Source organism: Parasteatoda tepidariorum, chromosome 6, assembly GCF_043381705.1.
Source record: "Parasteatoda tepidariorum isolate YZ-2023 chromosome 6, CAS_Ptep_4.0, whole genome shotgun sequence".
Classification (NCBI taxonomy): Eukaryota; Metazoa; Arthropoda; class Arachnida; order Araneae; family Theridiidae; genus Parasteatoda; species Parasteatoda tepidariorum.
The window spans coordinates 30,584,132-30,595,888 of NC_092209.1; the positions used below are offsets into that span (position 1 = coordinate 30,584,132).

Sequence of the window (11,757 nt, forward strand, 5' to 3'; positions counted from 1 at the left end):
GAATTGAATGTAATGTAAAACTCAATAACACAAAAGATAGAATTTGCTCTACAAAGACGATCAACATTACATTTTCAAAGTAAAATAAAACAAACAAACCAATTTATGCTATTTCAACAAGCTTTAAATATTTATTATAAAAAGTTTATCAAAACTTCATTAAATAAAATATTTCTACAGTAAACAAGTTCATATTATTAATCTTACCAGAATTTTTTCACAAACCAAGTCTTAAAAATTGGCAAACAAACGAAGTCAGTTATGATCAAGAAGCTAAGTGAGCAAAGGGAAGAACCAACACCTCCTAGAAAAGAGAAGGCTTTTGCACAGGGCTACCTTAGATAATAAATACGATCCCTTAGTAGTCTGATCGTTATGGCATCTTTCTTAATTACCCCTACTACGTAATTTAGAAGTCAGAAGATTGTGACATCATTCCATTCTTATTCTGCTTCCACTGAGCAGTATACGTTTGTTTCTTCAAACTACTTAAGTGATCTGTGCTAAGGCCTTCTCTTTTCTAGGAGGTGTTGGCATAACCCTCTAGTTTAATATTAAAGATAATAAAAATTACATTTTGTAACATCAATTTGAAAAATTCTTTTTACCTAGTTTTTGAGTCAGATTTAGACAGAAGCCATATTCTTTTCGTTAAAGTATTTCTAGTGACAGCTTTCACTTTTCCTTCAGCTGCAGAAGTACTGGATGAAGGATTGGAAATACAGAATTTACGGCCATTACTGGATGGAGTTTTAACTAAGTTGAAGTCATCAACAAATAAAATGCAATCTGATGCTAAAACTAAATTTAAAAAAAAAAAAAAAAAAATACATAAATTGTTAAAAGCATATGACATGAACAAATATCAAATTTTTAATAAACTTTCCATACATCTATTTAGTATGCTTCACAAAATTTGTTAAAAAAGTTCAAAGCTCAGAGTTCGGATGGTCTGTATTTTCGAAACTTACGGAATTCAGACGTTATGTTAGCCAACATAACGTCTGTGTCCACCTAATGAATAGAAGCTACAGGACCAAAATTATAAAAAAAATCATAATAATACATTTGATTCCATCCAAAACCTAAGTGGTGTAAGGTTTTTAAAATCTTGATATTTCAATACCATATTATTATACGCTAGAAAGTAGTACTACGACAATAAAAATTTAGCAATCTCTTTTAAACTCATTCATTTCCCAATGATACAGGGTGCGTTCTGAAAGTAATGCGCATGATTTTATTGTGACGCGACTATTGAGGTGGGGGATTTGTCCTTCCAAACAAGCCTGGTCTCAGGTCGCTCCGAGCAGTAGGCCGTGTCTTCGCGCAAAGTCTTTTTTCGATCGAGTCACGGCGTGGTGGAGTGTTCGTTCGCTGGAACAGCGGTACGCGATAAAATTTTGTGTGCGACTAGGGAAGAATGCAAAGGAAACTCATCACATGCTTCAAGACAACTGCATCACATGCTTCAAGACAGGAATGCATTTCAAGATCTCAGTGTGGAAGGTGGCACAAGGCCTCCAAGGAGGAGCGGGAGAAGGTCCCCGGCGAGACTTGTTCTGAACGCCCAACAACAGCCCGACCCGATGAAAACGTTCAGCGTGTGCGTGAAGTTTTGAAGTCAGACAGTCGGTTAAGCATTCTGGTAATCGCTGACACCCTAAACTTATAAAAATGTGTGGTACATGGGATTGTAACGGAGGATTTGCAAATGCGAAAGGTCTGTACGAAGCTTGTGCCGAAGGAGTTGACGGAGGAGCAAAAGGAAGTTTGAGTTTTGCGCTATGAAGAATTGCTGGAATTGATGAGTTGGTGCCCCAGCCTCCCTATAGCCCTGACTTGGCGCTGTGTGACCTTTTTTTGCTCCCCCGACTGAAAAGAGAGCTGAAGGGAAAGCACTGGGAGTCGGTGGAGAACATCCAAGCTCATGTTACAAGGTTCCTGAGAGGCATTCCTGTCGAGGAGTTCCAGGATGCCTTCCAGACGTGGCAGAATCGTCTCCGCAAGTGTATTGGTGCACAAGGGAACTATTTTGAAGAATTTTAACCATTTGTACCCATAGGATCAATAAATCTATTTTTCCCAAAAAATGCGCATTACTTTCAGAACGCACCATCATAAAACCACGGTTTTGTGAACCACTTTTTCAGCAGTTAATGCTACAGATTGGCACATAGTATTTATAATCAATTATTTTTCTCATGCGATGTTATCATGACGCACAAATTTCTGCACCCAATTTAAAATTGATTGTGCTTATTTTTCTCATCACGATAATTTTTTTTCCCTGAATATTGAAAGTTTACTAATTTTTCGATTCTGGAGTTTCAAGGTTAGACTGTAGAAGATAAATAATAGAGCTACAAGTTCCAAAACTGAATAAAAGCCTTGAAAAGTTTTTCTTAGGTATAATTTCAAAAATCCTTTTTTTTCTCTTAATGTTTTATTCAAAGAGATATTAATGATCAGTATCAATCACTGCTAAATATTTAAATGAAATTTTTGTTGGAAGTTTAATAAAATCTAGAGCAGTGGTTTCCAACTGGCGGCCCCTGAACTAAAATATATTAGTTGTCATTTTTTTGCAGACAATTTTCGTAAAAAATCTATATGGGTTTAAAATAGTTCTCGTTAATAAAAACCTAATTTCTTCGTTTCTGTGAAATTTATCACACTAACGGTGCAAAAAAAAATTATTTCTCAGGTTTTGCATCCAAGAAAATATTTATTCAAATACAAAAATAATCGTGTATGTTGCTCTTTTTTATTTCATTTTTTTTTGTATTTTGTGAATATAATTTAGTATGTGTGTATCAGAAATTTTCTCGAAGAAATTCTTCGATTTAACTTTCTGAAACCACTCATTTTGGATGAAAATATTTACACACACATTTGTACATTTTAAATTTAAAATGTAAATATTTATTCTCTGGTGGTTGCAGCAGACAAACCTCAATTTTGTCCTTGAACATTTTGTGTGCTACTATGTAAGTTTTAATACCAACTTTTTTAAAGTTTTATATATTAACAATTAGATATCTGTTGCACATTTATTGTTTAAAACATGGGTGCACATTAAAGTTATCGTAGCCCGAATTTTTTAATATGCAATTAAATATTTTTAAAAATCTACTTCTTATTTTAATTTGTAGTTCAATAACTTCATTTTGTACAACTTGGTAAAAATCTGACACAGGAATGAGATTGGCCAAAAGGCAAAAAAGCTGAATTTTCAGGCAAGTAAATCTTATGAGCGTGCAATCATTTAATAATAAATTCCAGACAATTTAAGATAATAAATAACTATGAGTTGATTTAAAATTAATTGTGTACCAATTTATTAATATATGAATTACATTGACACTTAACATTTAGTAAAAAGTAAAATTACAAATTAAAAAAATAAAGCTAGAAATTATATTTTTCTACAGTCACAAAGGAGACAATTATTACTTGAGAATGTCTAGTTTAGCACATTAAACTACTCTGAGAACATACTTTAATATTAAATTTTTTTTAATAAATACTATTACGTGATTTATAGTAAAAATATCAGCAACATATTCTCATCCAGTTTCGCTGATGTTGTAATATACATACCAGGGGTGGCCAACCTGCGGCTCTTTGAAGGATTATTTGTGGCTCTTGATAAATGTACTCGAGTTCCCTTTTCATTTTTGTGCTATTATATTTTTAAAAAATTATTATCATTCCGTATGTGTTTCAAAATGTCTTTTCAATTACTGAGAACAAATATGAAAGACTAAGTGCAACATTGTCCAATTCAAGGTGAGTTTTCCATTTCCAATATAATTATGACCTAAAAAGCATCTGGAGAATTAGAATTAATAGAGATCTAAGAAAATCAAGCTCTACAATAAGTCGACGTTGATTACTGAATTTTGGAAATTTGTACCAGAATCGAATTATCCTGAATTAAAAAAGGCTGATTGTAGAATTATTTCAATATTAGGAACAACATACTTATGGGAATCATTTTATTCCACTTTAAAATTCGTGAAATCCAAACAACAATCAGTATTAATTAACCAGCATCTCAAAGAATTACTGAGAAGTGCTGTCCCAAATTATTCTTCATATTTTAAAGAATTATCAAGAAAAGTAAAATAAATGTGTTCAGTTTTTAATATTTAAATTCAATACACATATTTTGTACTGTTATGTTCTCAATAAATATAATTTATGTAAAAAAGTTTTTTTCTTAAATACCTTTTAAATATGTATTTAATTGCGGCTAGCAAAAATTTCAAATTTTGAAAAATGGCTCGACTCTCAAGTAGCTTGGCCACCCGATATATACCAATAATCATCGATAGAACTGCCACCTTTATAGTAACTAATTCAAGAAAAAAAACTTTTTTTACAAGAATTGCGATCTTGGATTTCAAAATCGCGTGAATATGGATCCCGATATTGGACTTTGAAATCACGTGAATATGAAACTCGATATAGGATTTTAAAAATGTTAAAATATCGAATCACAATTGATAATTTCTATAACGCGTGAATACGAATCCAAAGCCTAATTTTTAAATCGTGTGTAATTATGAAAATCGATGTTTGATATTACAACCACATATTTAATTTTAAGTTTGAGCGAATACGAATCGCTATATAGGATTTTAAAAAGGCGTAAATACAAATCGCGATATTGGATTTTTAAATCTAGCAATCGAGAGAATTGCAATGTACAATGTTGAAATCGCATGAATAAGAATCGCAATGCACAACTTTTATGAAAATTCGAGCTATCTGGCAGACAGGTAAAAATGCGAAAAATCTTATTTTCTGCTTGTAAAAGCGGAGAAAATAGCTAAAATAATTAAAAATGCGGAAGGATTGGCAGCTATGTAGCTGGAATTTTCTGTTTATCTTTGAAGATCGGAAATAAATGTATTTATTTCATTTCAACGGTTGAATTTTCAGAAAAATTTTTATATTTATTAAAAAAAACCTAACTTTTAGAGAATCAAAGTTTTTGATAAAAAGACTGAAATTCAAGAGACAAAAGAGAAAAAGACGGAAATACGCCAAAAAGCGGAAAAATCTCATCCTTGCTGACAGTAATATTTAATGTTCCTTCAAACATAAAAGAGTCCTACATAAAATTTTGATAAAGTTGAGGCCCGCCATTTGATTTGTGTTTTTAATTGTGGCCCCCGGCCTCATTTAAGTTGGAAACCCCTGATGTAGAGGTTATGAGCGGTATTTTATGACTGTCAAACCTAATTGAATACCATGTTATAGTGTATTCAGTTTATCAACTCAATTGAATGCACTGAATATCAAATGGAAACCAAAATCAGGTGCATTATATCCTTATTTTACACAACCCTAATATTATAAAAAAAACATGATTTAAAAAAATAGAAAAAAATGATGAGATATTTTATGAGTTTAAGCTTCATATTGCAAAGGCAAGCATCCGGATAAAGTTTAATCAAAATATCATATTAAAAACAATACATTTGAACTAATTAAATATGCTTACAAGCAATATTTCTGATTGAAAATGGATCAAAAGCAAAAGAAAGTAATGTTTCTGTATAGGATTTCTTCCATAACTTAGCTCCAGTTTCTGTATTCCACAATACTATAGAATATGGTGGATGTAGACCTAAGAGTAGATTTTGGCACAAATCTTCACCTGGAAGCCATTCTATATCTGAAAATAAAAAAACAACTAGTAAAAAAAGAACTTCATTTATAAAACCAAAAAATCAATCACGTAAAAATCTACTACATAATTCCTATTTATCCCTAATATTGTGCAAAGTCATGTTGAGGGTGAAAAAATCTTACCAATTGCAGCTTTTCCGGGCTCAGAAAATGTTGTCATTGGTTTTCCTTCTTTGACATCCCAAATAACTATTAAACCACCAGAATCTAAAGATGCTAACTTCAATGAATAAGGATGCTGAAGATCATGGTAGTAATTTTCCCGAGCCCATTTTACCTACAAAATATCTTGACATTAGATGTAATATTAGAGTAAATATTTAGATATCAGACCTTTTATTATGGTAAACATTTAGACATTATATTATAGTACACATTTAGACATAATATCAAGATAAATATCTAGACATTAGAAAAATAAATATATAGATATTAAATGTAATAATAGGGTGAAAAATATACAATCATTATGAAAAATTGTATACGTATCAAGGAAATTGTTTATTTATTTAATTGTAACTTACTTTACTTAATTATTACTATAATTTAATAAAAGATAAAAGCAGTGTTTAATTAAACTATTAGATAATATTAAATGTAAGCTTGTAAAATAATTACACGATAATAAATTAAAGCTTTTACTGTTGTTGTCAGGGATGAGATTGGCCAAAAGGCAAAAAAAGCTGAATTTCCATGTGAGTAAATTTTACTTGTGTGCAATCGTTTAATAATAAATTCCAGACAATTTAAGATAACAAACAACAAAAATTGCTATTTTAGTTTGAAAAAATTACATGATAATCAGCAACTGTTTGGATAATTATTTATCATATGATAAGAATTTCGCATTTTATATCATAAATAACAGCAGCATTATTTCTTAAATTTCGGTGCTGAGTTAAAAAACTCTTTTTCCACAAAAAATTGAATAATTTTTTAAGTGATTGCTTTTGTTTGCAACATCTTTTTTTTGTGCTTAATTTCCTGCAAACGCTTCATGTTTTACAAAACCAGCAAAAAATCCTTTAACAAGGTAAAATTTATCATAATGCAGCTTGTGAATGAGGGGAAACAGATTGGTGATTAATTTAGTCGTTAGCCCATCTTCAAACATCTTTTCACACATCCTATTTTTTGTTTCTTTACCTGCCTTTGTCACATTCTTCTTCGCAAGCACAGAATGTAAGTTTTGAATATGCCTATATATGCTAATAATTGTTGATAGAAAAACAGTCACATTTGTAGTAACTAATTTTAAAAAACCTACTTCTTACAAGAATCGCGATAATTGATTTAAACTCGTGTGAATACGAATCGTTACATAGGTTTTTAAAAATGAGTAAATACAAATAGTGACATTGGATTTTTAAATCTCGTAAATAAGAATCATATTGTAATATATTCAAATCGCGTGAATAAGAATCGAAATGTTAGCAAATTCCGGGCTTGAGACTTTTAAAAAGCTTGAAGTACAAAAATACGAACTATCTGGCGGGCGGGTAAAAATGAGGAAAATCGTATCTTCTGTGCGTAAAAGCGGCGAAAATAGCTAAAATGTAAATATGTGGAAGGATTGACAGATATGTAGGTTGAATTTTCTGTTTATCTTTGAAAATCGGAAATAAATATAATTCTTTTATTTCAACGGCTAAATTTTTCGAAAAAGCAAAATCTTTATTTAAAAAATTTTTTTTAAAAAAGAGAAACTTTTAGATAATCGGAGTTTTTGATAAAAAGGCGGATATTTGAGACACAAAAGTAAAAAAAGCGGAAATCCGCTAAAAAGCGGAACCCTCAGGAAATCAAAAAACAAGATCAGGTCGAGCAGAAAATCCTCCTTTTCAAAATCCACACAGCTAAGGAGGTGGGCCGGGCTGACTGCACTGGAGAAACATATGTTGCAGGTGGGATAGATCTTTCGCTGTTGTTCATACCTCACGCACTTAATAAAACTTTAACTATATCACATTAATTAAGATAATTTACTAATACATTATTATTTTTTTCAATTTTCTTTCGAATTTAAAAAAAAAGGAAACTTCATGAAAACAACAAAACGTCTGTAGAATAATCCATTGAATTAGCAGTCTCCAACCATTTAAGTCCACATCAATAAATCTGGGAAATCAGAAAAAAAATCCTGACTTTTCTCATATTTTGGTCACACATTGAAGATTACAATGAGATTTAATTTTCATTTAGTAAAATGACATTTTATGCAGCAATTTAATTTCCGTTTAATTTTATTAATTCAAAAGACAAAATAATATTACTTTAGTGACATCTGTAGCATGCCTTTCCAAAGTTTGAAAAGCCTAAAAACAGAAAAAAGAAAAATGGTTAAAACTAAAACACTGAAGAAAAAAAAAAAAATCATAAAAGGTGAATCTATTATTGTAATGAAAGTTTCAAGTAATTTTAAAAATGTGAGAAAATAATGAAAGCAAGTAACAGTTATTACACAAGATTATTCTAACATAAGTATATTTAAAAAGAATATTTTTTTATTTAAAGGATAAATGAGAATTGTCTATTTAACTTTGCTTATTCGTTAAATTTAAAACAAATAAGATAATAAAAGTTATATTGATTTAAAAATTACCATAAAACTTAATTGGTTTTAACTTAATTATCACTTTAATATATAAAATTAGAGCAAAAACTCACAATTTGAAAAGATTATTTGCTAATTAATTAACTTAGGCAATGAATTAATTTACAGGAAGACAAATAAGATAGTACAAAAGCATTTCCTCTAGATCTTTTCCCAGTACCTGGTCCCAGTTAAGATTACACTAGTTTATATATACGTTCATGTTCATACTCCTCATTTAGATGAAGAAAAAAAAGATACTTATAAGTTTTATGAAACAAAATAAATTTATCAAATACAATATTTAAATTTTTATGAGCCAATTAAGAAATGCAAAATAAATTTCATATATATATAATATATATTAAATATAATATAATATATATTAAAAATAAAAAAAGCAATTAAAATTAAATTAAATATGACTAATAATGCTACTTTGAAAATCAAAATAAAAGTAGAACCAAATCAAAACATAATCCCTTTATGCTCAATAGACACTTATTGTTCAGGAGACCAGCAATAATTATTTAACTGATGTTCAAGTCAGATTTTCGTAGTTTAGGACAACCATTAATTTCAAGCCCTGATGATCTTTAGGTAATAAATAAAATTAAATCAATTATGATTTTGATGTATAAAAAGTTTATATACTTAAATATAACTAAAAAAATTACCTTAATATTTTCTGTGTCAACAATTACAATATGGTTATGACATCCATATGCAAAAAATGACTGCCAGCCCCTGAAACAAATATTATATGTGTGTGTATCATAAGTAAAATTACATAGTATTTAAGATCTTACACAGATATAATTTTTTATAACTTTAATGTGCTGGTTATATAGAATAAGATTGTAATTCCTAGCATCAAATTAATAAGGAACTGATCATGTTTTAGTTTTTCTTAATCTACTATTTTCTATAAACAAACAATGATAATCAACAACTTTTATTTTCCCATAGGAACTCAATTTCTGTCCTTATTATTTTTTTTAATTACAGTTCATATCAATAATTATTAAAATTTTTTGTGGATATATAAGATAACTTTTCTTAAACGGACTTTTCGAGCTGCATCCATTTTCTTAAAAACATGTTTCGAGTTGTGTTTATTTTCTTAAAAACATGTTTTGAGCTATGTCAATTTTCTTAAATATTCCTTTTAATCTATGCCAGTTTTAAACACTCATTTCAGGCTATTTCTAATTTATTAAACATGCATTTTGAACTGTGTATGGAATAAAAGCTCAGTGGTGATGTTTTGGTTTGCCGGAATGATACAGTGGGATTTACCTTTTAAGTGTTTTCCATTCTGCGATGTTCTTTTTTAGTTACTACTGATTCAGTCCAGTTGTCACATTACTTGAATTATTATTAAAATATTCCCCAATATTATGAAAAGTTTTAATTAGGTAGTAAATCCTATTTTTCCTTAAGAAAAGATTCCCCTATCAGTATCTATTAAAATGAACAACAAGTTTTGCCACTTCAGGGTTGTGGCTAGAAAACTAATCCTTTTGGCGCAGTGGTGGGCACGAATAGACACCAATAATGAAATCTTCCCCCTGTAACAATAGAAAATGTAGAAATTTCCATATTGGGATCTGTCCCAGCAAACTGCAATCACTAAAGAGATTTAAACACATAATTTTATTATAAAAAATCAAAAAGAAAAACTGCAGAAATTTGTCTGGAGGTGGTTACAAGCTTTATCCTTCAAATTGGTCCCCTACTGTTTTTTTCTTTCTTATTTCTCACAGTGTGGTGTCCAGAAGTTGCCAATACTTGACACTTATTCTTCTGTAGATGACAATGCAGAAATGTTCCTAAAAATAAAATAAGCAGGATGATTTCCGTATCCTGTTTTGTGGCAGAATAATTGTCAAGTCTTGGCAATTTCCGGACAATGGCCGGAGAGAAAATAAAAAAAAAGATGTCACAGAAAAAGACCAACTTTAAAGGTATACCTCACAGCCTCCCAAGGCAATTGTCTACATGTCTTTTTTTTAAAATTCACAAGTTTAAAATCTACTTGACACTTATGGCGATTGTAATAAGCAGATTACGATACTGAAATATCTCCAAATAATCACCAAGCATCTTCCGAGCTGCGGTAGTAGAAACTCAAAAAAAAAAAAAAAAAAAAAAAAAAAAAAAAAAAAAAAAAAAANTTTTTTTAAAAAAAAAAAAAAAAAAAAAAAAAAACAGAAAAGGTAAAATTTATTACCCCTGGGTACAAATATTCAGGCGTTTTTTTTCTCTTTCTAAATTTGAAAATTTCATATCCATTTGACATTTTGGAGAGTGTAGTTGGTGCGACAGATCACGATTTACAAACTATCTCAATTAAGCTGCATAAAAGAAATTTTAATCATATTTCCAGTCTAAATAAAATAGTCTTTAAGATAACATGAAATCAACAATTAATAAACACATACCAATCTAAAGCTCCTTTATTTGCACCAGATAGAACTCCAGTTATACATCTAGGGGAGACACGTTGGATAATTGGTGTAGTCTTCTCCTCAGAACTTTTTGGTGAATCCACACTCAAAGACATTTTAACAAATTATATTATAAATAATCACAGTTTCTCGACAATTTCGTTTTGAAACGTTCAATAATTTCTCCACCATTGAATTCCTTTCAAAGAAATTTCTAAAACTAGAAAAATGTACAGTTCACGACAACAAAATTAGCAGATGAATGTACAAAAACGAAATAACATCACATTCTTTCTTGGACTCAGCCCACGTAAATCCCTGTTTAACGTTCATAAACATTTAGAAGAAAACAAGTTAGTAAGAAGTTATAAATAAAACATTGAAAATGAAAATATCCGAAAAAATATCCTAACTTCAAAAAGTAGTAATGTTTATTTATTTGGCTTGAAATATCATTTGTTTCCGTTTTCACAGTGCTGTCATAAGCCAGTTTTTAGTGATGATTTTATAATGCTTAGACCTAACTCTCTTAATTCACGAATCTGATATTCGAAAGATCAGTTCCATGGTTTGACCCTTTTATTTCATGAATTTTCATTTGTTTAGTTATCAATTTATACTTAAAAAACAATCGGCTGACAATTTAAAAGAAAAAATTGGTTTAATAGTTTCATTATAAAATATCGGTAATGTTGTTGTTGTTGTTAATTTACGTCGCACTAGAGCTGCACAATAGGTTTTTGGCGACGGTCTGGGAAAACATCCCGGAGGATGATCCGAAGACATGCCATCACAATTTTGATCCTCTGCAGAGGGGATGGCACCCCCGCTTCGGTAGCCCAACGACCTGCGCGCGAAGTCGAGCACTTTACGGTAGCACAGTTTAACGAGGACCAATACCGCACACCCTCGGTCCCTACGCAGACGGATCCAAGTGGTCACCCACGAGCACAATGACCGCAGCCAGTGATACTTGACTTCGGTGATCTGCTGGGAACCGTGTCTTAACGA

General features: G+C 30.4%; 1 protein-coding gene across 1 annotated transcript in view; it reads right to left on the reverse strand.

Moving 5' to 3' along the window:
- Nucleotides 1-11,229, reverse strand: part of LOC107438511 (WD repeat-containing protein 11) — a 43,826-nt gene extending 32,597 nt beyond the window's left edge. Inside the window, exons 1-6 of the mRNA XM_016050819.4 lie at nucleotides 10,741-11,229; nucleotides 8,974-9,043; nucleotides 7,977-8,018; nucleotides 5,827-5,980; nucleotides 5,516-5,689; nucleotides 609-801 (exon numbers count right to left, since the gene is read on the reverse strand). Of these exons, the coding sequence (XP_015906305.1) occupies nucleotides 609-801; nucleotides 5,516-5,689; nucleotides 5,827-5,980; nucleotides 7,977-8,018; nucleotides 8,974-9,043; nucleotides 10,741-10,862 (755 nt within the window). The 5' untranslated portion in view covers nucleotides 10,863-11,229. The remainder of the gene's footprint in view (nucleotides 1-608; nucleotides 802-5,515; nucleotides 5,690-5,826; nucleotides 5,981-7,976; nucleotides 8,019-8,973; nucleotides 9,044-10,740) is intronic.
- Nucleotides 11,230-11,757: the final 528 nt, after the last annotated feature.